Source organism: Phytophthora cinnamomi, assembly GCF_018691715.1.
Source record: "Phytophthora cinnamomi strain GKB4 chromosome Unknown Contig53, whole genome shotgun sequence".
NCBI classification, from domain to species: domain Eukaryota; phylum Oomycota; class Peronosporomycetes; order Peronosporales; family Peronosporaceae; genus Phytophthora; species Phytophthora cinnamomi.
This window is the reverse complement of record NW_027150986.1, coordinates 784566-811227: the sequence shown is the minus strand read 5'-3', so window position 1 is coordinate 811227 and position 26662 is coordinate 784566. Positions and strand designations below refer to the sequence as shown.

At 51.9% G+C, this 26662-nt stretch overlaps 2 protein-coding genes across 2 annotated transcripts; one reads left to right on the top strand and one right to left on the bottom strand.

Annotated features, from left to right (window-relative positions):
- Positions 1–670: 670 nt before the first annotated feature.
- On the top strand, positions 671–18802 carry IUM83_00201 (uncharacterized protein; the record flags this gene model as incomplete). The annotated part of the gene is made up of 7 exons (XM_067923955.1): positions 671–1305; positions 18134–18249; positions 18319–18340; positions 18437–18449; positions 18521–18553; positions 18690–18708; positions 18777–18802. 7 exons carry the CDS (start codon positions 671–673, stop codon positions 18800–18802), a joined length of 864 nt encoding a protein of 287 aa, XP_067788821.1.
- Positions 18803–19346: 544 nt separating this feature from the next.
- On the bottom strand, positions 19347–22087 carry IUM83_00200 (cullin family; the record flags this gene model as incomplete). Its single annotated transcript, XM_067923954.1, has 14 exons — positions 19347–19408; positions 19473–19557; positions 19631–19726; positions 19801–19827; positions 20052–20150; positions 20215–20330; positions 20414–20463; positions 20681–20925; positions 21007–21169; positions 21236–21261; positions 21317–21364; positions 21426–21503; positions 21566–21706; positions 21923–22087. 14 exons carry the CDS (start codon positions 22085–22087, stop codon positions 19347–19349), a joined length of 1401 nt encoding a protein of 466 aa, XP_067788623.1.
- Between the last annotated feature and the right edge of the window lie 4575 nt (positions 22088–26662).

The window sequence follows — 26662 nt, the reverse complement described above, 5'->3', positions numbered from 1 at the left end:
GTTGCAGTGTTCGCACGTTAGGCCCAAATATATCGATAACATACTGCATACATATTCCATACACATGCATAAGAAAAACGGCTCGCCAACGGTAGTCGAGAGAGTACATGCTCCACTTGTCCAAGGTGAAGGTTTTCGGAAACTGCGGTGCTTCGACAGATCAGCAGCGCGATCTGCCGACCACTCGTCAAGTGTCCAGATGTAAGTGTCCAATTGCATATTTTATACATATATATAAAGCGCAGCATTATAATCCGTACACAGACATCGCGATTTAAATTAAATCGGCCCGAATTTCGTTTTTGGATCGGCAATTCGACCACAGATAGCGTAAATCGAGATCGATATCGAGGCTGGCGATTATAACTTGGAGGATTTAATGGCCATCTGTTTTTATATCGGGCGCCAGATATTATAACTCGGGCAAAACAGTAGGTGAAAACGACAAACGCATTGCAAAGCATAATAATAGTTGTTTTTATTCATGTGCGAAAATATCAACCCTCGATTTAGTGACTATTGTAAGCAAAATAACTACAAGAAGATAGCGATACAAAAATCGAAGTTAGACACAGTCTGTAGCCACCCCCACGTGCAACCTGCGATATGTACAAACACCATTGTCGGCAGGGCAGCCACTGCTAGATTTTGAGGTGGACAGAATCGACGCATGGCGGCCAAGCGCCCGGCGAGCTCGTCCGGGGCCGGGTCTCCGGTGCGGCCGCCGCCGAGCAGCTGCAAGTCGCTGCCGCTGTCGCTCTTCTCGCTGGTGCTGGAGTTCGCCATGTTCTACTTCACGCAGGAGCTGGGGCCGGCGCGCCGCTCGCTGCACGCCAAGGACCTGAAGGACGTGGCGCTCGTGGCCAGAGGCTGGTACCAGGCGGTGGACGAGCTGGCGGCGCGCTTCCGACGCGACACCATGCAGCTGACGCTCAAGTTCGGCTCGCGGGCCGAGGTGCTGGCCATCCGCCGACAGGTGCAGCTTCGGGGCCGCTCGGTGCGCGACCTGCGCGTGCGCATGGGCCGCTCGGACGGCGCGCGCTTCGTCACGGGCGTGTGGTGGTGGATGGAGGACCGCGAGGTCCCGTGGGACGTGCTGTTCGCGCAAATGCCCGCGCTCAAGCGCCTGGACCTGCGCCAAATGCCGCTCGAGAGCCGCCACGTGCCGCTGCTGCTGCAGACGGCGGCCAGGCACTGTCTGCAGCTGGAGATGCTGGTGCTGCCCCGCAAGCAGGACATGGCGGCCATGGTCGACTGCGCGGCCGCGCGGAGGGTCATGGAGGTGCTCCGGGAGGCGCTGGAGAGGTGGCACCTCAAGGGCAAGCGCGGCGGGCTCAAGCAGCTCGCGGTGCCCACGAGGGAGGAGGAGGACAGGTGGCGCACCAGCACGGCGTTCATCGAGGACGTGATCCAGTTCTGCCCCAATGTCGAGTACCTGGACGGGTACACCCATGCTATCGACGAGATGAACGACGTCACGTGTGAGGAGAAGTGGATGATCTCGCTCGACACGTGGGAGCACTTCAACAGGACGTGCACCAACCTGCGGGATTTTAACTGGGCGGTCGTGCCCTTTGCGGACCCGTTTTTTAGGGTGTTTGGACAGCACGTCAAGCCGAGGCTGAAGAAGCTGGCGCTCACGTCGAATCTGTCGTGGAACTGGGGGGATTATTTCAAAATGGACAGCACAGCGGGTGTGCCTGGTAAGAGGAGACCCGGCTACGGATTGCTGGCTAACGATGTGGCGGCTTTACTAAAAGGCTGCCCCTCGTTAGCAGAACTGGAGATCGCTATTGATCAGGAAAAAAATGAAGCAGCTAGCGAGCCGCTTCTGGACGCTGACGTATTTGGAGACAAGTTTTGGGAAGCGGTAGTTGAACGCTGTCCGCTTTTACAATCCGTTTACGTGCATGACTGCTCTTCGTATGGAGGCAATCGTTCGGTCAGACCAATTCGAACCTTTACAGACTGCGCACTACTTGCGCTGGGGGACCAGCCGCGCTTGGCTTCGATTGAGCTTTCGCCCGTTTGCTGCTCTGGGAACGGTGTAATTGAGTTTGTGCGGCGTGTTTTCAAGACAGTTGGAGGCGGTGGCGGAAATCGCAGCCTTGACATCAGTCTTGCGGGTCCAAATGGCCACGACACTGTGCTGCCCCATCCCTTTTACCTTGAGTTGCTAGATCTGCTGACAAGTCTGGCAGAAACAAATCAGAGTTAGGTGTTGCATCATGCGACCACAAAATATCTTTGAATGTATTTAACCCGCACAGTTCGTCCGTGGACAAGGAATGGAGCATATCGTACGTTCGCGATGAGCTCAAACCACTACTGGAAAAGGTTGCGGACGCGCATCCATTGTTGGACTTGCATATCGTGCTCTGTCGGGACAACGAAGAAAGTTTTCGTCGTATCGATAACATCGAGTTAGACTGGGGCCCTGGATTCCAGGATGGCGACGTGTTTATCGAAGATGAGTACGTTGGCCATGCTGACAGCGATGGTGGTGGAAGTGATGAAGATGGGGAGGAGTTTGATGATGGTCCTATCGACCACCACGACCTTTTTCTCAGGCGACACGCTATGTTCATGGACGACTTCGAAGTGGTATCTGACGATGAAGAAAACGATGGTGCTAACCCCTGATCACAGTCGAAGTGGTCGCAAATGATTCGGTTTTACCGATCAACTCGTTTAGCTAACTAAGGGGGTTGCGATACCGACACAATCCTATCGTCTTTTCGTTGGAGCACACAAGGATATCGTGCACTTCCTCGTGGAGGAATGCGGCACAGACGTGAATGACAAGGCTAGAAAAGTCGTGCGGGTCCTGGCTGGCCAATGGCGATGCCGATGCAAATGTCCAGGAATGTGCTCTTGTAAGCAATTTCTTTTCTCACGCCCTCCCAGTAGTGAGAACACTATTGCGTCTGAAGCATCTTTGCCGGGCCTTCACACACGACTGTCTTCGTTCCCGTTAGGATGGAGATTGAATCAGGTTGCGGATGCGCATGGCCACTGATTCAGAGGCGGGGGGGGGGACTCCGAAGACCACTTGACGAAGTCAACACTTGTACTTGTCTGTAGCCCCTCGGCGCTACGAGACACCGGCGGACTGGTTGGGAAATTGTTCGTTCGATCACAATACGGTATCAATAATTGATAATGGTGACCATGAGGCAACTTCGCTTTTAACTGAGGCCGGCGCTAGCTTAAAAGTTCCGTCAGACAATGAAATACGCGTCGCAAAATTTATCCAACGACCGCAGCAACGCATAACACCGCATCGTAGAGGTGGCTAGCGAGACGACACTGCCATTTGTGTGTTGTAGCTGCTTCGTGGACTCACGCGCGGCGGTAACGAGTGAGCAAAATGCAGAACAGCACGCACTACTCTGACCGACATCAATCCGCCTATGAACCTTGTCAAGTTTTTCCCACAAGGAAACGTAAAGCGAAATCGGGGCATCAGGTTGGGTGATGGTCCCTTGCAGCGTAGTCAACAGTTGTCTTGCCGCGGCAACCGACTCGGGGATAGATTCCCACTTCACATCGGCAGTATGCGGAGAACCCATAGCTGTGTTCAGTTGGCTGGCGGGGTTAATGCTGGCCAGTCCAGCCAGCTTGTCAACCACCGTTGACATCTTGATCCGTTTCTCGGGCTGCTGCACACACATCTGCGTGATCAGTTCCCACTGATTGTCCTCGCAAATCGTGGGTCGAGATGGTAACTTGCCGTGTGTGGCGTGATACTTTACCGCAGTTCTGTCACCAACACGCCACGGCGTACATACACGCGGGCCTTCGTTGGATGTCACTGCTTCCACCACTCGCAGTGCCTCCACAACACACATACCAAAAGAATATACATCCGACGCGAAAGTTGGCACTTTGTTGTTGCCTTCGAGTAACTCGGGGGCCACCCAATGCACCGCACTTGAAATCAAAACCTTATCCCCACTGCTTGCGACGGAACTGAGGCCAAAGTCCGTCACCTTTGATTTCAGATCGCTCCCGATCACAATGTTGTTCCCTTTCAGATCACCATGGACAATGCATCGAGCATGGAGGTATTGGACTCCTAGTGCTGCCTCGTATAACTTCGCCCACAGCTCATCAGGATTTTTTCGCAAATAGTTAACCAAGGTTCCGTGTGGGGCATATTCGCAGACGAAGAATGGTCTTCCAACGTGGCAAGCGCCGAAGAGTCGAACAACGTGAGGATGGTTAAAACGAAACCAAATGCCGACTTCACAGCGGAAAATTCCTACGGCTTCTGCTCTTTTCGTAACGTTCGCTTCAGCTTGAGTAGCTGATGGTTCATCGGACGCCGATACACTCGAATAATACGTCGAAGCTGAAGAATCTGTCGTACCATGCGAACTAGCCAACGTAACTCGTTTCACCACCACATCTGACTCCAGCCACTTGGCTCGAAATACGCTCCCAAACCCACCTTCACCTACGCAACACCAGTCGTCAATAATCAGCTCGAACCAGGGAATGAACCATTCTGGTGTAAGATCCGTAGCATCTTTCGTGCCAACTTTGGTGGATTTGTCCTCGTACGCCTGCCATCGCGGTGCTGTTGCGTCCACTGGGTCTTTTAGGCCTAATGATGCCATCAGTGACTCGATGCGCCATTGGATCGAGTAGTAGCTGTTGGAAGTGGCGCGCGTTGATGATAACCGCATCACTTCAGCTTCTTCCGGTGGCATTGTGACCATCTGGGTAAACTCGGTAAGAAGAGCGTCGAAACGCGCGAGTAGCGTGTGGCGGTGGGTAGCCACTTGCAGGCATTCATATATTGTCTTGAGCGCATTGAATGCTCGGCAATAGTGAATGTTGTCAGATTTCCCCACAATCGCTGGTAGTCTCAACCACTTTTCTGTCATGCGGCTGTTCTCGTATTTATCGAATGTGTCTGCGGGGCGATATTGAAGCTCGGAACTCTCCTCTGAGGCTAAACCTTCCAGTTCGCCGATGACAGACGAGAGGTTGGCACGCTTTCGATAATTCCTAGAGCACATGCGCCACACCAGCGCGCGTATGGTAGCCTGGGGACACTTCGGGGCAAATTTAGGATCGATACTCATCTCTGGGGTCCATTGTTCTTTACAAAACCTGACCCAACCATCGTCTCTATCGCCCCATGGTTTGTTCCCGGTCGCAGCCTCCAATATGCACATACCCAATGAATACACATCCGACATGTTTGACGGCGAACCACCTTCCAAAACCTCAGGAGCCTGCCAACGCATCGATCCAATGACACGCGCGGGACCACCAATTGACCTTTTCTTCGAGCCACTCAGACCAAAATTCGACAACTTCGCTATACCATCGTTGCCGATCAGTATATTGCTGCAACGGACATTGCCGTGGAAGATACCGCGCTCGTGGAGATACTCGAGACCTAACGCCGCTTCGTACAAATATTTCCACATTGCGTTCTCCGTCACTGCAGAGGATATCGCCACATGCTCAAGAAGAGAACCCTTGCTGGCGTACTCGCATACGAAAACTTCAGGTATGAACCAGCGTCGCATGCGCCGTACATCTTGATCACGTTAGGGTGTCGAAGCCGTTGCCACAGACACACCTCATCGTCAAATGACGAGTGCGAAGCATCTGGAATGAACAGTTTCACGACAGCATCGGCATCAAGCCACATGGCTTGGAAGTCACCTCCGGTATCACCTTTCAGGTTAAAAGGGTCAGCTCGACTTCAATCGGAGGAATAGTGCAGCTGAGCGAGTGGGCGGAAGGTGATACAACACTGTTGGCCATATCTGCTTCATCCCCAATGCATAGAACAAACGTTCGCCACCGAATCAACACCCTGGCGCTGATCATTTTTTGCCCTGAGGCTGACTGCCCATCGATATAGTCGTTTCCGGGTGCTACCATAGCCTCTGCGGGGTCGAGTCTCATGCAGTACACCAATAAATGGCATAAGTACCTGCACAATGTCATTGTGCCCGTGATCCTTAGCGAGTCGCATAGCCGTGTTCCCATCCTTGTTCTTGATATTCACCTGTGCTCCGCGTTCTTGAGCGAGGTACCGCACAACATCCAAGCGGCCTGTTTCCGCAGCCTTCATCAGAGCTGTGTTTCCCTCTTGGTCTCTCCAATTCACGTCCGCGCCACAATTTTCGACGAAGAACTGCACCATTTCAATCTGGCCATATCCAGCGGCCGTAGTTAACGCGTTGTCTCTGTTGTCGTCCTTGACGTTCTCGTCTGTGCTGCGAAAGCCTTCGAGGGCATGCTCCAAGTCAGCCTGGCCATGGTATCCGCGTTGGTTGTTCGCAGCCAGCATCGCTCTGTTTTCGTCTTCGCGGTCGGTGTCGGAATGGAGACTGAGCATCCTGGGCACGGCACCGCTGGTGCTCTCTGCCCCACACCCTGCACTGCACTGCTAGGGTCGGAGTGGCCAGCGTCACCCTCCGCTTCTTCCGACGAAGTGCTATGCGTACACGGTCAAAGGTATCCTACTCTACCGAGCCGAAATCAGCGTTGAAGCAACCGCGCGCCTGTCACCAAGAGCCTATCGGCCACCGAGAGCCCAGCGATCTCTCAGACGGGCGACGAGCGTGCGAAGTGCTAGGTCCGGCGGATGTTGGTGTCGGATAGTATCCAACACCAACACCCTGTGCTCTCTGCTGCATCCCCTGTGCTAGGCAAACCAAGCACGAGTTCGCTGTGGCGCTGCTTCGGGCCGGTGGTTGGCCGTATTTTCTGCTTCTTGAATCAGTCCCCCCTCCGCTACAGATACGTCCGAGATGGAGGCGTCGGTGTTCGTAGAGGCTGCGAAGGTGGGCGACCTCGCTAAGGTGCAGGAGTTGGCGCCTCAATGCACCGACCTCAACGGGGGGCATGCTCTGCTGTGGGCTGCTGTAGGCGGCCACCTTCCAGTCGTGCGGTTCCTCGTCGAACAATGCGCCGTCGACGTGGAATTCGCGACTGAAAACCGCGCGTCGGCGCTCGTGTGTGCCGCTATGAGCGGTGAGCTCGCCGTCGTCCGGTATCTCGCAGAACAAGGCGGCGCCGACGTCAACGCCAGGACCGCGAATGGATTCACAGCGCTCGTGGTGGCCGCTCGATTTGGCTGCACGGAGGTCGTGCGCTACCTCGCTGAACAGTGTGACGCCGATGGAAGTGCTACGGATGAAGATGGGTCCTCGGCGCTGCTGCTAGCTGCTGCAAACGGGCACATGGAGGTGGCTCGGTACCTCGTGGAACACTGTGGGCTCGACGTGGATGTCAAGAACACCAGCGGGTACACAGCACTCATGGGGGCCGCTCGAGAGAACCACCTCGAAATGGTGTCGTACCTCGTTGGCCAGTGTGGCGCTGCTGTCGAAGCTAGGAATAATGGGGGGGACGCAGCACTGGCGGTGGCCGCTGCACACGGCAACGTACAAGTCGTTCGACACCTCGTTAGCCAGTGTGGCGCTGACGTGGATGCCAGGAACGAAGCTGGAGCGACGGCGCTCATGTGGGCTGCTGCCACAGGGAGGACTGAAGTTGTTCGGTGTCTTGCTGAGGAATGCGGCGCGGACGTCAATGCGAAGAATCACGACGGGAACACTGTGCTGATGGTGGCTAGTAAGAACGACCGCATTGAAATCGTCCGGTACCTTGTGGAACAGCGTGCTGCAGACATTAGTGTCAAGAGTAATGACGGATTCACGGCCTTGATGCTGGCGGCTCGAGACGGAAAGCTTGAACTCGTCCGGTACCTTGCTGAGGTAAGTGGAGAGAATCCCAACGTCGTCAATGAAGTGCTCATGTGGAGTGCTACAAGCGCGAGTATCGAAATTGTGCAGTATCTCGTCGAACACTGCGGTGCCGACGTCATGAGTGAGGACGGCGCCAGAGCTATCATATTTGCATCTTCACATGGCAATATGGAGATTGTCCGATACCTCGTGGAACAGTGCGGGGCGGACGTGAATGTCAAGGACAAGTGCGATGGAAACACAGCGCTGATGTGGGCTGCACATAACGACATGAGGGCGGTGGTACAGTACCTCGTTGAAAAGAGTGGCGCAGATGTTAATGCCAAAGTGAAGGCGGAGCCACTGCAATCATGAGGGCCGCCGCACAAGGTAACATCCAGACCGTGCGGTATCTCGCTGAACGTTGTCGCGCGAATGTCAATACCAAATGCAACACTGGTGATGCGGCGCTGATGTGGGCTGCTGAAGACGGGAGGATTGAAGTTGTTTCGTACCTTGTTGAGAATTGCGGAGTCGATATAAATGCCAAGAATGGGAACGGAGATACAGCTTTGATGCTGGCGGCTGAAAACGATAAAATCCAAGTCGTTCAGTACCTTGCTGCGCAATGTAATGCTGATATCGCCATTGCTAACGGTGAAGGCAACACTGCAGTGACGAAAGCTGCTGCAAAGGCTACGTAGAAGTTGTCCAGCACCTTGTTGAGCACTGTGGCGCAGACGTGAATGTCAAGAACGAAAAGGGAGACACCGCACTAATACTGGCTGTTGAGAAGGAACACATTCAACTTGCTCGGTATCTCACTGAACAATGTGATGCCGACGTAAATGCTACGAATGAAGGCGGAAATACAGTTTTGATGTGGGCCGCTAGACACGGCTACCACGAACTTGTGCGGTACTTCGTCGAAGAATGCGGTGCTCATGTGAATACCAGGAATGAAAAGGGGAAAACAGTGCTGATGTGGGCAGCACAGGGTGGCGAAGTTGAGGTCGTTCGATATCTCGTTGAGCAGTGCAACGCACATGTGAACACCAAGACCGACGACGGACGTACAGCTCTCCGAATTGCCGCGGATTATGGATACCATGAGATTCAGCGTATTCTCACGCCATTTCTTTCGCCTGCTATGCTGCCGTGTACTAGTGACTTAGCAGGAATTTCTAACACTGTAACTCCGTGTTCCCGTCGTTCAGCGTTTAGAATCCCTCCCTCTGAAATCGAGTTGACCCTCTTCATCGGAAGGGAAATACTGGGGATGAGTTCCACGCCAAGTGGCTCGATGCCGACGTAGTCGTGAAGTTGTTCATTTCAGATGCATCGCATTCGCCATTTGAGGATGAAATTCTCCTGTGGCAGCGACTCCGCCATCCCAACGTGATTAGAATGTATGGCGCGTGTGAGGCTAATCCCCACATCCGATTTTTCGTATGTGAATATGCCAGCCACGGATCCCTTCTTGAACGGGTCCGCGCTTCTTCCGTGGAAAGCCCAAAATTGTGGAAATATTTCCATGACGCAGCTTTGGGACTGGAGTACCTCCACGAACGAGGTGTCGTCCATGGTGATCTTCGTTGCAGTAACATATTAATCGGTAGCGATGGTTTGGCAAAGCTATCGAATTTCGGGTTGAGTGGTTCAATGGAGAAGTCCAGTCAAGTATCATCGCGAGTGGTTGGATCCAGACGCTGGCAGGCACCTGAAGTTTTAAGAGGTGAGATTCCATCGTACGAGTCGGATATGTATTCCTTGGGAATGTCCATTTTGGAGGCTGTGACCGGAACGACACCGTGGGGAGGTGATAATGATTCGGCCATGCATTGGTCGGCGCAGTTCCGTAAAGAGCACTGGACGCCAGAGACAGATACAGACCAATCAAGAGGCCTCTTTTGGTGCGCTCCAGCCTGCCCCCGGGAGATGCACGCGATCTCGTGTGGCGCATGTGCTGCCAAAACCCTCACAAACGCGCCAGTCCCTCTTCTGTTGTCCGCGAACTCGAGCGTTTGGCAATCAAAGCGAGTTCTGAACACTCCCAGTCAGAGCATGAACCCGCAGACTATGCGTACGGCAAAATTCACGAACTGTGGTTAAAACTCCAAACGTACATGGACAAATGTGACATCGCGCAAAATCGCCAAGCCTTCGCCGAACTCAAGAGAATATACGAGTGCCTGCTAGAATCAACGCACAATGCCACCCTCTCCTGTCGATTTCATACGCTGCTCGCAGAGTTTTATGAGACGGTCAAGTTGTCTCCTGAACAAGCTCGCATGATGCGGTTGTCGTCAACTCGAGCCACCGCCACCAGCTCTTACGCATTTCAGTGGCGAATGGAATCGCTCATGGCATCACTAGGCTTACAAGATCCGGGTGATTCGACAGAGAGAAGCGCGATGGAAGCAGCGACAAGGTGGGCATACCGAACGGTTCGTGTCAGGCGTATCCGACACCTTTCTTGTGCTACAGGAGTTGAAGTCGACCGAAGAACGCTCAGCATTTCTGAGGTCGTTGGAAACTGAAATGAAAAATCCCATTGGCAAATACACAAGCAATCAACTTGAGGTGATGAAGCACACGTTCGATGAGATGACCAGCAAGCTAGAAGCCGATGGTTTATCGCAGTTTACACCGGAATGGTTCATCCCCTGGTACGAGTTGGTCGTCGACGAGTGGAATTGTTTGGGAGAAGGTGGTTTCGGGAGCGTGTATCGAGCCAAATGGTTAGACTCGGATGTGGTGGTGAAGCGCGTGACGTTGGCTGGATCGGATGGTAAAGCAAATGCATCGTCCACCGTCGAGTCCAGTTGGTTAACATCGAACGATCCGTCAGCTATTCAAGCCGAAGTAATCGCTGGCAAAAGGGCTGAGGCTCTATCAATATTCCGCCGCGAAGTTGGCATTTGGTTTGGCTTCAGTCACCCCACGTCGTTCGACTCTTTGGCGCCTGTCATATTGGCAGACCGTTCTTCGTCTGCGAATACGCCGCAATCGGAACCCTGGTCAGCTACTTGCGAAAACACCCTGACGAATTGTGGTCGAAATTGTATGAAGCCGCGCTGGGCGTTCAGTATCTACACGCTCGAGGCGTAGTCCACGGAGACCTGAAAGGGAACAAATTTGTTGTCGGAAGCGACATGAAGGCGAAGGTGACAGATTTCGGTCTGAGTTCGGTCGCAAGTGGGGAAGAGGAGACCTTGGTGTCTGGTGCGTGGAACTGGGTGGCCCCAGAGCTGCTCGATACCAACAAGCGGCCGACATTTGCGTCGGATGTGTATTCTCTGGATATGTGTATTGTAGAGGCACTGCGAGTTGTGGAGGCAGTGAAAACAGGCAAAGACTCGAGTCGTTGTCTGCCGTGGCGTGTTGCTGATAGAACCGCAGTAAAATATCACGCTACACGTGGCATACCGCCGTCACGGCCTACGATCTGCGATGACGATCAGTGGAGGCTAGTGAGAAAGATGTGTGTGCTGGATCCAGAGAAGCGGGTCAAGATCTCTACGGTGGTTGACGAGCTGGCAAGGCTGGCCAACCTGACCACCACCAGCCAAGCGATCGAGGTTAGAGACATTTCGATACCAAGTGCGGCGAACTGGGAATTTATCCCCGAAATCGTTGCGAATACGCAAGGGCTGCTGGCTTCCATCCAATGCGACGTAGATCAATCCGATGCCATGATCCTGCAGTACGCTACATTGTGGGAAAACCTTGAGCACGTTCGTGGGCAGATCGATGACCATGAAAGCGATGACATCGATACGTGTCGTGCTGCGTTTTGCTCACTCGTCGCCGACTCTCGCGCGTCCACGGCAACGTTGCACGATAGGAAGAGAAGTATCATCTCATTAGCAGAGACGACGATGCGGTGCTTCGCATTGCAGCGGTCGTTGGATAAGTTCTGTGAAGCATACTTTCTTGTTTGTGGGTGTTAGGAGGATCACTGAATCTACACTGCAGATATTGGTCAAGCTTATCCGTGTTGAAGTATTTGCAGAAGATTGGGAGTGTTTATTTTAAAGAAATTTTACACGCTTCAAACAAATGCTGGTACATCGCTTAATGCGCATCTTTTACCCACCGCCCACCTAGGCCTCTGTATGAGATTCTTCCGGTGATAAGTTATCACTGCTAACCCCCAAGTTGAAACAGATCTGTTTTCCGTCGAATTGTTGGCCGATGGGATTTTGCCGGCTGCCTGGACGCGAGGTTGGTAGGCGACATTTTGAAGCATTGGCATGCACTCCGATCGCATTTTCTGGCTTACCAACTTGGAGATGTCATGCCGGACCCCTTGAGGGACGAAAACAGCTGATCTGGAGTCGAACTTGGTCTAGTGAATTTCACGTTGAACAAGTCATGACGACGACTCTCCCCTCTGCGGAATGCCAGTAGTACACCCCACCAACTAGCCACAAGTGGTCGCCAAGAGCGTGTTGTCGATACTAGATTCGGGTTCATCACTAGCAAACTGCATGGATGGCGTATTCTCCATATTAGAGCGGGGCTTTGGCATCGCCTTCCCAGATCTTATCATCACGCTGCCCTAAACTGACTAAGCACAGTACCGTGTTAACTGGTACGAAACTAAGCCGTGCTAAAGCACGGAGAAGTAATGTTTCTCTGGATTTTATCATGAAAAGCTCTGCTCAGCCTCTCTGCTTCTGCCAGTGCCTCTTGTGTTGGTGTGAATGGGATTCCGAAGTTGGTGGTTGTGGTCGCGAACATCGATGCTGACCCCAAAGAGCCGCCTACCTTACTCAGCAAGCGCAAAGAGAGTAAGTTTGACTCACATTGCGCCTGGCCACGGCGCCTGCGAGTGAGAAGAGAGCCATCACGCTGATAAATGAAATAAAGGCAAGCAACCAGTCGGTCATATAAACTTCGCTTTAATTATGCTACCGCGCTTGCACTGTGGTGTGCAGGGTTAACTGTATTTATCGACTAGTATACCTTACACGCGCCGCCGCCCTGCTTAGTAGCTGGTCACGTTGAAGTGGTCGAGTGCCGTGACCTTGGCTCACGCCGAATTTAACAAGTGCTTGAAGACGCCCTCCTCCGAAGCGAACAGTTGCACCGCCTCCTTCAGCTCGGGCGCCGCCAGCAGCGCTAGGCCCGTGTCCATCGTGTACACGCCCTTTCCCTCAACTTTGTACTCCTTCTCCGACACCTCCGCCCACGCCTCGTTCAGGAGCACCTGGAATTACTCGTTCGACAGCGTGAGCGAGCCGTTGCTGTACGAGCCGCTGTAGCCCATCGCCTTCTGCTCCGTGCGTTTCCGTTGTTGGCGTCCGTGCGTCCGCCCAGGAAGTCGATTGTCACGTTGCCGGCGTCCTCGAGCGCCACCTGGCCCGCCAGCACGACCAGGTCGGCCGTCGACAGCGTTGGGTACGACTCCTTCATAGACTCCAGCGCGGAGATGATCTTGTCCACACCGCCGTTCACCGTCCAGTTCTTCTGCGGCGAGAAGCAGCGTGGCGTTGCTGGGACGTGGCAAGAAAGCCTACATAGCTGAGTCCTGATACGCGTTGCTGGGACTTGGCGATACAGCCTGTATAGCTAGCTGGGTCCTGAGACGCCTGTTCATGGCCACGCAATTCTGGCGTTGCTGGAACTGGGCAACAAAAACATAGATAGCTGAGACCGGAGACGAGCTTGCAGCTACGGGTGCACGGGAGATCATATACGACCAACAACGTAGCCTCGGTTAGGGAGCATGGAATCGTAGGATTGTACTAACTGAGACTGGCATCGATCTATTTGTAGTCGGGCGAATATCTACTGCCAGGTCTCGTAACTTGAGCCCCTCATGAAAGTTAGGGCTAAATGGGGACCAGGCAAATTTTTAGTAGGCTACTCAAGATTGGCGACTCAATAAATCCAGCGAAATCATGAGTTGTGTTTCCACCGGCATATTTTGAGAAGGCGCGGCCTTTCGTCCATTCCAAAGAGCTGCTTGACGATGGAAGAGCTGGCTAGCGGAACGCTAGTAGTTCTGCATAGGTTTCTGTCTCGAGGCTACGCATCATCTAGCGGCGGCGAGGACAGTGACGACACTGATGAAGCAGTGCAGTACTTGCTCAGTGGCAATGCCTGTACCAGTGGATTGTCTCCACCACTGTACGAAGATTGCGCTGCATCCGTGTTTTGGTTGTTGTCAGCGAAGTCCGCAATATATGTCTGACGAGGAGCACTACTATCCTCTCTCTCAAAGATAGGCGTAGAGGAAACTAAAGCGGAAGGCTCGACAGAGTCATCACCGCCTAAGATGTTCTTCAAAGCATTGAATACGGCTATATCCATGTCGGCATTGCGAGCGTCCATCTTGTTAGCAGCCTTGATGGCTTTCTTTTGCTCACGTGACAGTTCAAACCAACAAGGCTGGCCGGTTGATCCGACCACACGGTTGTTGTTAAATGCGACTATGAACTTGTATGCAACAGGCAAGTTGTTCTTCTTGTCGATTACTGCTTTCTCACTGCGAGACGTGGTGCCACCACACAGCGTCTTGAATTGCTCGAATACTCGCGTGTTAAGAAGGGCCGTCGACTCTAGGCCTCTCAACGTTGATTGGCTCAACGTTCGGTCAACGAACTTAACCGAAACGTTGTCGGTTGAGGTTGAGAGGTTGGTAAAGCGCTGTCAGCCTCACATTGCCTAGCCTAGAAAATCTGACAAACTCCGTCATCTACCTGCGGAACGCAATAGAAGCTCCAGCTGCGAATACCATGAACGAAGGCCCTCATAGTTCTCCTGTCATACCTGCGGCTATTCGTTCTGCGTCGACTCTATCGTTCACTTCGCCGATTCCTTCTCGAGCTCGAAACCGAGCGCCAACTCCCAGAAGCCAGTCGTCCGCGAGGTCTTCTCGCCAACCTATCGCCGTCAGACGGTCGCCAAGATTGAGTGCGCCAAGCCCCTCACAAGTTCATGCTGAGCCTCTCCTGCCCAGAGCGCCTGAACCGAGCAACCTGTTCAAAATGTGGCGCCCAAAGTACCCCGAAAGGTGGGAGTTTATCCGCCTTGTTCCCGGTGACCAGTGGGCATCACTACCGATCGATAAGCTTAACTCAAAAATGGCATCTTCAGCACACTGCACAAAATACCACTCTCTCGTGAAGTATTCACATGGCTCGACCAATGCGGTTAAGCTGCATATGCAGAAGTATCATATGGATGTGCTTCTAAGAGCTGAACAAGATCGCCAAGAGATCAGGGCTCGTACGGTGAAACGGCAGTTGCAGAATGCATTTGACTTGGTTCCAGAATCGACCAAGCGACAGCTTACGGTGGTGACAAAGGCTCAACAGAGCTATGCCAACGGACTACTTGCTAAATGGGTGGCACAAAGCATGCGGCCGCTAGCCATCATTGAGGATCCCGGTCTCCTCGAATTTATTGTTTTATTACGCAGGAACTGGGTGGTGTAGTGTTAGATGTACCGGGTGCTACACAGTTACGAGCTGATATTGAGCGAGTTGAGACTGAGTTGAGAGCTTCATTAAAAGCTCGTATCCACACGAGTTGTCAGTACGTTTGCATTACAACGGACATTTGGACAAGTCGCCCGGCCCAAAGTTATATGGCGCTAACCCTGCATTACCTCGAAGAAGACTTCACAATGTGTAGTTGGACGCTTGAAGTCGAGGTATTTCCCGGTATGGATACTGGTGTTGCTATAGCGACCGGGTTGGAGAAAATGCTGGAACGGTGGGAGCTAACTTGGCGATGTGCACATTATTGATTCGCGACGGCGCTTCAAATGCCGTTCTCGCTAGCAATATATTAGGTGTAAATAACATCATGCATCGCCCACTCGCTGCATCTAGTTTTGGGTAGCGCCTTGGCGCGACAGAAAGGATCTATTGGTGAAACTATGGTGGCTAATTCCATTACGACAGCTGCAATCGATGTACCTGTTCATGGCGGAACTCTACAAGAAGATGAAATTGTTGTTGCCTCCGAGGAGAAGCAACAAGAGGTGCTGAGTGAGATCGAAACAAATCTACTTAAGTCACTAAAGAACGACACAGCTGGAAAACGTGCGTTAGCCGCCATTCGTGACGTTGTCCAGCGATTTCGCACCCTCGCAACGTATTTTCGCAAGTGGCCAAAAGCGACAAATCGCTTGGACGCTATACAGAGCGAGGAATGGAAAAGACCACCGCTGCATTTAATCACAGATTGTCCGACAAGATGGAATTCGTGTCGTGATATGCTGGAGCGACTTATTGAGCTCGAAGCACCTCTAGATACCTTTTTTTACTTATCTTGAGAAGCCAGAGGGGTAGGCGGAATTTAGGGATCTCAGTCAAGACAAGTACCCAGTGCCTAGGGATTGGTTTATGATTAAGTGTATGGTAGCGCTGCTGGACCCTATCGCCGCTGTTACCAAGGTTCTTGGAGGTAATTACTATACTACATTAGCATTGGCCTTCCCCATGCTCCGCAGGATCAAAAAAAGTGCTTAGTAGCTCAACTATCTTGATAAGCAGGTGCGACTTGTGGCCCGCCATGACTTTCAAGCTGATACGCTTTCAAAATGCACGTGGTTCGTAAAGCCATTCTTTCGCTTTTCATAGAGCGTTTTCAAGGGCTGAAGTTTGAGCTGGTTTGGATCACGTTTCTGGATCCGCGTTTCCACAAAATGAATTGGGTACGACCTGATGAAGTTGAGGCAGCAAAACACGCATTAGTTGACGCTGCTGCATTAGCCACCTTTGATTTTGCAGAACAATCACGTACACCGGCCCAACAATCACGCAGAAGCTCTTTGCAGCGATCTCCAAGTGATGATTCAGCTGGTGTTTGAGACGACGTGTTGGGCTCTGGTGACGAAGAAGAAAATTTGCCTTCTGGTGATGGTCTGTTGCTTCAAAATATTCGGCTCACGTGCGCTCAGGAATTTGTTTCTTATCTCGATGCTGCGAAGATTGTCCCCGTAAGCAGGATCCTTGTATGGTGGTCTGTGAACGGTCAACAATACCCTTCTCTTAAGCTTTTGGCACGAAAGTGGTTAGGATGCGTCGCTACATCAGTGCCATCAGAACGGGCGTTTTCCACGGCAGGCAACACAGTGACAGCGAAGCGCTGTCAAATGGATCCTAGCCTAGTGCGTGATATAGTGTTCATGGCTGAAAATGCCGACCGCAAAACAAGTTGTGTGAAACTAATTCGTAAGTATTTTACTTGCTAATTGATGATATCTTTGCTTGCGCTTTTAACGCCTCACACTGCGCACCGCCGGCCTTCATCGGCTGCGTACCGATTGTGTTATATAGCAGGTTGTTGTCCGTCGTGGCCAAGCTGTCCGTGTCGGTGGCCGCGGCGCCGAAGGATAGCTGCAGGCCCGTGGTCATTGGTGTCTGCACGAGACGCACGCGGCCGTCATGTTCCAGCATCTCACACAGACGCTGGCAGGCCACGCACTTTTAATGCGCGAGGCCCAGCACTTGCCGCAGCACGAAGCGCAAGTCCACCATCTGCGGCACAACTGCCTTCCCTCCAATAATGAGTATAAAGTGTGCAATGAAAGTGTACAGACGTAGGCTTTAACCTCAACCTCTGATTCTTGACGTTCGGCTCAACCGCGAGGTTGAAATTAACGTTAGGGGGGACTAGTCGGCTCCCCTTCTCTGCTGGGGTATCCAGCTCAACTCGCCATGCCTCGATGAGCTTCAGGATCTCCGTTGTAGTCCAGTTAGGCCCTCGAGCACGAGATTCGCCCTGCTGCTTCTGCTGCTTTATCTTCGCCATGAGACCTTCTCCCCGCCCCCTACTCAATAAATTTTGCAGTAGCAGAAATCCTACTGCAAAAATCCGCACCTTCTGACGGGTTATTGAGTAGGAAAGTAATGAATCAGGTTAGGTTCTCAAAAACGCCTACTCAAGAGTTACCGGTGGGAACCCCCCCAATGACTACAAACACCGTCCAGATTATCTTGTCACGCGAATGTCGCCCCTAAAAGACTCAGGCAACACGCACTGGATAATATACTATCTGCCCATGTATCAAACCTAACAGGTTCGTTCCGGTATATTATGTTTTGTCGTCTTATACGAAATTCAGGGATCTGTGTTTATATAGGGACTAGTACGCGCACTTGTATCGCCCCAACTACTCTGGATAAAATCCAGAGAACTTCATCATGTCACGATCTGCGGAATCGGAGTCGAGCATGACAGGACAGCAGCGCACGTGGCTGCTTGGCGCCGCTCTGGCAGTGGCAGTTGTGTCTGTGTGCGTATCCCTCCACACGAGCGTGGCAGTGACTATATCGTCGGCGTGCGTCGCTGCATACCTACCCTCGTATTTGGACGGCTCGGAATACACGGGAGAGCGCTACTGGCCATGGTTCGCGACGTTCATCGGGCGCGGTATGGCGCACATTCAGGACGCTAGAGTTCGAAGAGCCCATTGACGCCACCAAGCAACACATCTTCTGCTCCCACCCACACGGACTGCTGTCCACCCACCACGGGCTGTTGATGTCGGGCCAAACAGTTCCACGTGCGCTAACCTGAAGATGAACTGACTGACAGATACCCCAACTAACGGTATTCTTGTGCTTTGCTTCAGCATTCTACGAGACGGCCCCGCTGTCCACACGCCGTCACTTGGCGGCCTCGGTTTGCTTTCGGGTGCCGTTTTACCGTGAATACGTGCTGTGGTCTGGCTGTGTGGATGCCCGACGCAGTGTTGCGGAGAAAGTTGGTGGATATAGGCTGTGGTGCTTTGTGTTGCTGGTTCCTGACGACTTTGTTGTGCTTGTTGTGTTTAGGTGCTTCGGGACGGCAAGAGTTTGGTGATTCTGGTGGGCGGAATCGCCGAGCAGATGCTGTCTCAGCGGGGAGACCACACGATCTACGTCAAGAAGCGCAAGGGTCACATCCGCCTGGCACTGAAATATGGCGTGCCAATTATCCCGGGCTACGCCTTCGGAGAGACAGACTTGTTCACGCATTCCAGGTACGATACATTGATCGATACGTGGTAGTCGGCGGTGGGATTTGGTGCTAACTTCGATCTTCCTCTAGCGTACTGCTTTCATTCCGCCAAATGATTGCGAAGAAGTTCTCGGTGGCGTTGCTTCTTGGCTACGGATACTCAAGTGGCTGTTTGGCTGCCGCACAGAGAGTGCCTGTCAACCAAGTTTTCGGCAAACCTATTCCCGTTGAGAAGAAGGCAGACCAAGCGCTGAAGAGATCGAGAAACTGCATGATCAATACGAGAGAACTCACCCGCATTTTCGACAAGTACAAAGAGAAGTACGGGTACGGAAACTGTACGCTGCACGTGCGCTAGAATGTCATGCCTTTTGTATAGGGGCCCGTTTCCTTGCTGAATAGTGCATTCATCCTCAAATTTCACTCTTTCCCCAACGAGGTTTAAGCCACGTATAAAACCGTGTCTGGTCATCCTCGTGTCGTCGGAGATACTCCTTCTGAATGAGAATTTCCACGTTCTGCTTGATGGCTGTGGTCGTCGGAACAAACTGGTTCGCAAGCATTTCAGCGACTTCGTGCATTAGCTGTGCCTGGTGGATGTCACGGCGTGTCTTCAGTACGCGCACGATTGCAGCCTGCAACGACATTTTGCGGTCCTCCTCAACTTCGCGTGTCGGAGCTTTGACCACCTTCGGGGATTCCACTGGACTGTTCGGAACGGCCTGCTCAAGCAAGAAAATGTCAGTCTATAGAGAAGTCGGAGTCATTAAATAGGTGGTGACGCACCGAGATTCGTAATTTCCGGCGAGAATCCGAAATTGATCGCGTACGTTGGGTTTGCGGCGTCACCATCAATTGTAAGGATTTTCGCCTACATGGACAGCAGCACATCATGTCAGAACACGCATGGATCCTCCGGTTCGAAGCGATAATGGTTGGCAAACCTTGACGAGGCTTGCCAAATGGTGAGTGCATTCTTGATCAGGGATATTTGTTAGTTGAACAAGATCGGATCGTGTAATCTCTTTTGCCGTATTGAACTGTGCAGGGTGATACACAAAGAAAAACGTCAGTAACCGAAAGCAGATGCTGCTCACCATACGAGTTGCTGTACCTGAACGAGAATCAGCATTTGGTAAAGCTGAGTAGGAACTCGTAGCGTTTGTCAAAACAGTGGCTTTGGATCATCCCAAACGACAAGTGGTGAATCCATAGCAGTTTTCGTCCGGTGCTCCTTCCGGTGTAGAATTTTGTGAACAGATTGGCGTGAGCTTCCAGAGCGGGTGGCAAAAAGATTTTGTGCTCTGCTGCAACGCTCGATATTGGCCAGGCTCCGGCAGTAAGAACATCGCAGTGATATGCTACAGCATGGTGCAGGTCAATCGCAGAAGTGTTGGCTGCATCTTCTGACCGCAATTCAATGTCCTTCTCCTCCAGCCAAGCGGTGAACGAGTCCATCAACTCCTATGGCGATAGCAGTGCTATGTTAGTTGTACGTATTTGCAACGACACACCAGTACTGACTTACCTTGCTAAGCATTTTGTCCTTGAGCATTTTCTGCAGCTTGGATACAAAATCACACCCGCAAATTTCGCGTAGCTTCTGAATGAGCAAGATCTCCATGTCGTTTGAAGCAGAAGTGCCTACTCAAATGCGAGGAGGGCAGTGATTAAATCAACGTCTATCTTCCGCAAATTTATCACCGAATGTATCACCGACTGATTACCTTTGATGAGCCGCTTTGCCAAAACTTCGAGTAATACTTCTTGAAGATGTCTTTGTCATCGATGAGGCAAAACACCACACTAATGTTCTCGATTTTCTGCTCCAACATATCGTCCAGAAGAGGAGGCAGCATGGATCTCGGTGATCCAGGCAAAATAGCGCCCGACTACCTCCATGCTTCTTGTCGCGTGACATCAAGTAGTGTGTATACTTTGCTAGTAGCTCAGGAAGCCGTGGGTGGGAGTTGGCAAACGCCTACAAGCCTTACACGCGAAAGTAGTTCATACGACAGTAAGCATTTGGTTTAGTGGTGATCCTGTTAGGACAACTAACCTGGTCAAGGGCTGATCGCATCAGCGGGTGGTAGCCAAACGCATCTTTAATCAGCTCAAAGTATTTGCGAACTTGCACCAAGGCTTCGATATAGCCCTCCGGGTTCTTCGTCGTATCTTCTTGTTGGAACTTCTGGACAACCTCTAGGCCGCTTCGTTCGATATACTTCTTCAAGATATTCTGTGTTCAGAGCATTCAAAGCAAATTGTCAATCAATACGGGTATCCAACACGTTACGATTAACGCGGAAATAGCCACCACCTTGAATGACATCAACGCGTTCTCGTTCGTCAACTCCGAAGACAGTCGGTGCAGATCCTCCTTCTGGTTGTTGATCAAGAAACTTTCCGCGTCTTCGCAGATCTGATCAGCGTGTTCATCCACCAAGACGCGGCAACAAGCTTGTCTAACTTGAATGACAGTGCTGCCATATATTGCTCACGTTAGTTGGAAGAATCAGCAAAGATGCTTAAACGCAGGCATGACTCACGTTCGATGCAACCGCGCCTCGCAGCGCTTTTGTTCTTGATCACAGAGCAGCTCAGCCTCTCGCAAATTCTGAGATCGTCACTTTCGACAGTAACTCCATCGCCTTCGCGGAGTAATACCTCGCAGCATCCTGCAGACATGCAGCTGGTTAGATTGTTGCCCTCGAACTGGGTAGACCTGGTAAATCGCACCTCTAAGAACGGCTGCTCCAGCTCTTCTCGATAGAGGCTCATTTGGTCCTGTCGGCATAGTCCTAGGCTGAAGTACGTCTGAGGCACTCAATTTAGTCAGAACAGCACACGTCAACATCGAGACACATCCGCAGTCCAACCTGCACTGTGCTAGCGATGCAGTCTCCGTCTGAAGCACTCGCTTCTGTCACGTCGTGCTGCATGGAAGATGGATGATTGCCTTCACCAGCCGCTTCTTGAGCTTTGAACGCGATGTCGTGCCGAAATGTGGAGCGCAAAAGCTGCGCAAGAACAACCAACACACCGTCACCGCCACACTCGCAGCCAATTAGGACCAACGACGGCACTTCTACTTCTGTGACGGGTACACCCGGGAACGGGAAGCCTGTCCAGTCTCGCAGTGCAGGCCGAGATCCAGTAGCGGTTCTGCTCCGAGTGAGAGCAACGCTTGTGAGTACACTGCCAAAGCCGGCACTAAAACCTCTCTGCACACTGACCAGGTAGCGGAAGAGCTCCGAGATGTAGCTCGTGCCCGTCGCGAAGGCCTCGAACGAGGCGCAGTAGTGGCTTAGGAACTCCGGCTCGCCGTCGATGGCGTTCAGCTCCTTCAGGATGGCCTCCACGTGCTTCACCAGCAGCCCTCGCAGCCGGAAGAACAACATCTCCGCCTGCGGGCTGAAGTGCGTCGGTCGACAGCAAGTATGTCGTGTCAATGGAGCTCCTGTGATGACAGGTAGCTGCGTACTGACATGCGAGATCGGGTAGTTGGTCGAGGTAACTGCACATGGAGAATCCTTGCATGTTTGTGCAGGACGGCAAGCGCATGCGGTGGGCAAACGTGCTTAATCAATTTTGTCTGGAATCAAAGTGATCCCCTGCTCTGATCGTGCATTGACGCGTAACAACCGAAGGTAGAAGGTTCCGTCCGCTGACAGTGAGATGTGCTCTATCGATGATAGCCCCAAATCCGATGAACGCCCAAAACAATGTCAAATTAGGACATGCAAGCGCAGCGTCTTGATAGCGCTATTGACTTGATGCGTGTGCACGTACGTAACATATCAAACACCTTAAATCATCCTTGGTACAAGGAGGTGCTTTGTTAGTCATGCCACCATTCTCTCGCTTCAAGAATAATGTTTATCTAGAGTCCATCCCCTGTTTTGGTAGGATCAACTCGTGTAGGCACACGCAAATGTGGATAATTGTCGAACAACCAAGCTTTACATTTCCTCTATGATACGAAGTCGTCGTATTTGCGAGCGAGTTTACCTCTTACCTTCGTTCGTATGCAAGATAAAAAACCAAAACGGTCCATAGTTGCAGCTAAACGCTTGCCAGATGTCCAGGAGAGGTTGCCAGCCCTGAAGCGAACCCATACTAACATTTTCCCCTCTAACATTCGCTCAACGCGCAATCGCGGTAGCAGCATTTTGCGTGTTCGTAGATACGGAAACAAGGCGCTAAGACTCATCACACCTCTTTTCTTTTCGACTGTTCATTGCTGACCTACACAAATGATGTGAGAACGTCATAAGCGATGTCCAGCAGCCTGTCTCCATCAAAAAACACGTAGTTATTGAACAATTTTCCTATACTCATGATTATGTGAAACGGAAGATATATTTCAAATTGTCTTACACTTGATGTTTGTAGAGACATATTCATATTTAGGCGTTGAGTTCCAATCAAAATATGTGTGGAATCTGTCGGAATCGTACCCTAACCGTCATACGTCTTCCTATCCGCCAAATGAAACGATACGATGACTGGATTGACTAGTTTGGTTTTAAATTGCCTTAATCACAATCTGCAAACGCTCTGTCGGAAAGACGTGTATGATCCGTCCATAAACCCACATCCCTCACCAGACAAGTTTAACGTGCGCGGGATCCTCTTCTTGGATCCTTCAGTGAAGAACTTCACGAAGCTCACAGACCCTAACTGTCACCGCGCCTAATCCCGTGAGGAACGGAACTTCCCATCAAACTCTCGTGCACACAAGCGCAGCGAACGCGGCGCTTTAGATTTGGACTACCAGTAAGGGATCGCGGAAGAAGAAAAACATGCATTTTGTTTGCATTCATGGGTCGTTTAAAAGTGTTATTGTATTGTATTGTATTGGAAACGCGTTTCGCGAGCCGTCTAACCACACCGTGTTGATTCAACTCCGCATGCGTCGGGTTATCTCTCCTTCTACTTATCCGTCTCTCATCAATGTCCGCCCGTCGGAGCGTGCGCTATAGTCCCTCGACGAGGGTTGTGAATGATCCTGGATCTTGCGCGATAGCCGAAGTAGGTAGAGGGTCTGGTGTTCGTTCACGTCTGTGTCCGATGGAAAGCGTCTGAGGTCGGCATCAAGTACCATAAAGCGATGAGACGTCGTCGTCGAGCCATTTGCCGGCGGTGCTTAGCCTGAAGCTATGCGTCCATAAAAGCGGTACGCCGGTATGCTGGCGGGCGGCGTGGATGTGGCTAAAACCTCCAGCGGCTGCGTAGTAACGTATGCAGGCGGTTCAGTCTTGGTTCGGCGGTAGAGTTTGTCGGTGGATACAGTCGGGGTAAGCGAATACCGATCGCTTGCGGAGTTGCTGCTCGATGAAAACTTTCGAGGCTAGTTGTAGTGGGTCTAACTGACTCACTACTCTTACACGTTGCGCAACTGTATGAGGAAGCTAAGTACTTAAGTAATTACTTGGTTAATTATATTTGAATACACAATATAGTTACAGACAAGACTCCAAGAGCTAGTTAAGGTAAAATGAGAACTGTATTGTTTGTAAATTGATCTTCCTCTAAAATCTGCTAAAACTGTTTATCATCTATGAAAGGGTTGGCAGCGGCTGCTCAGAGCCCCGCTAATATGCATGTCTGATTGGTGAAAGATGCTGCTTTCTACCAATAGGATCTTGGTAGGTGTGGACCACTCACTGTGGTGGTCCACTTCAATGTATCCATTGGTGTCTTACACCAATGTGAGGAAGATTCCAAAACGTTTAACAGATACCTATCTGTTAAATTCACACAGTGGCTTGCAGCCACTTGTACTGTAACCCCGTTACACATGGAGCTCTGCTTTGGTGAGCGCCAAGTGCCGCAGTTGTACAGGATAATCAGGAGGATGTAGCAATTGTACAGGCGTACTCAATTGCTTCGGAGTTTTCGATGGTCGAAGCCAAACACTACATGCGATGTAGACTGGCGTGGCGAGGGTCTTTCGTCGTGAGAGATCTTCTGCGTCTCCGAGGGAGACTTCGAGTTGCGCGTGTTGCGCCAGTCTTCGTGAGTCTTGCGGGCGATCCTTGTGTCGGGCATCTATTGACGATCGTGTGTTCTGTCTTGGAGTGTTCATCTGGAGGGACCAATTTGCTAGGACGGCCGGAGCTTGATCTTCGATCAGCTTGGCGATGTCAGCATGCTGGCGAGATAAAGACGGCGTCGTCGGCGTATACGATCATGTCTGCGAGGAGATCATGGGGGACGTCGATTTTGCAGCTGGATCGCGAGAGCTGCTTCAAGATATACAACAGAAGAACAGGGAAAGTGAGTCGCCTTAGAGGGTACCTGTGTTCTCTCAAATGGTAAGGAAGCAGTGTGTTGCCGAAACGTAGAGCAGGCTTGTATCTTCTGGAGCAGGAGTCGGATCAGGCGAGGAGTTCATCGTTGTCGACAATGTCCAGCACGGATAGGGTTTGTCGCGGTTGACGGGTGTCAAAGCATCGGGAGAGTCGATTCCAAGGATATGGAATCGCTCTTTGTATCTCATTGAGCGCGCTGCGATCCATCATTGGGCCTACGCGTCCGCAGTACCTGCGACAGGGCCTGAATCCGCTTTGGTGCGGGGATGAAGCGTTCAACCTGGTGATATTCGTCGGGCACCACGAGCGAGATCGCTTTTCGGAAGCTGGTGAGTAGAACGATGGGTCGAAGGCTGGCGCATTGGCCAACCGCTTGTTTGGCTTTGGGAGTCCAGTAGAATCCGTCGCCCAGATTGATGTTGTTTCCAGTGCTGAATCCGTGGTTGAGTATGTCGGCAAGAGGTTGCGCCAGAGTTGTTGCTCCATATTTGAGGAGTTCGGCGGGTATGTCGTCGGACCGAGCGCGTCTGTTGTGTAGAGCGCGAAAGCGCGTTCGAGTTCGTCGGCTGAGATCAGGTTGTCCAGGGTCGAGCGAGTCCGTCGGGGCGACGGCAGTGTCGGGTTGTCAGCGAATGTTCTTGAAAATGTTGCTTGATCATAGTCTCCTGTTTTGCTGCGGCTGAGTATGTATCTGCCGTTGGTATCACATAACGAGGTTAGTGGTGAGCGTTTCGGAATAGAGCTCGTCACTCAAACATCCGAGCTGAATGAGCTCGAATTTTCGATGGTGCGGAGTTGTTCGTCAATGTTGGCGCTTGCGAGTGCTTTGCTGCGGTCTCGGATTTGGTGCAGGATATCGTTGCGTTGCTTGGCGAGGGTCGTGACATTTTGAGTGGTCATTGTAGATCTGGGCGGAGCTGCCGTTGTTCTTGAGAGTCGAAAGCTCGGTCGACGATTTTGGCCGGCTGACTCTGGCATGTAGCCGACCGAGTCTGCTGCAGGTTGGATAGTCAGATTCAGCGTCGTTGTCCATCGCGTTTGGCGTCCTCGTTGTAGTGCTGCATATCGTCAGCCGGTCTTGGAGATCCTTTTGGTACTGATGCGTAGTCCTGGATCGTGGACAGATAGGTGTGTTGCTAGGCAGCGGGTTTCGGCGTTGTTGACACGCTGAAGTCCTTGTTTGCGTCGTAGTCCACGGAGCGAAGGTTGAAGTCCAGCGTGACAACGTGTGATCAGACGGGGTGGTGCCCCGCATGACTGGCGTTCGTGCACAGGGGACTTGTTGACTTGGCTGCAGATGATGTAGCTCGATTTGGTTGAAGATGCTGTTATCCTTGCGTCGGTGTCATGTCGTGATGTTGCGGCGTGTTTCCTAAAAGCAGTGTTTTGATAAACAAGTCGTTAGTGTCGCAAAATGAGGCTAGGATGGAGCCGTGCGATTGCGTCGACCACGGCCCCAGTCCCCTAGAATTGTTCGTTGTCACGACGTCGTCCGATTTTCGCATTGAAGTCCCCGAGGAGGAATGTGGTGTCCCGTTGGGGAGTTTGTCCGCGGCCATCTTGAGATCTGCATAGAATTTGTCGACAGACGTGATGTCAGTAGCGCTGTGTGGCGAGTATGCGTTGATGACGTTGACTCGCTGGCACTCGGGAGGCATG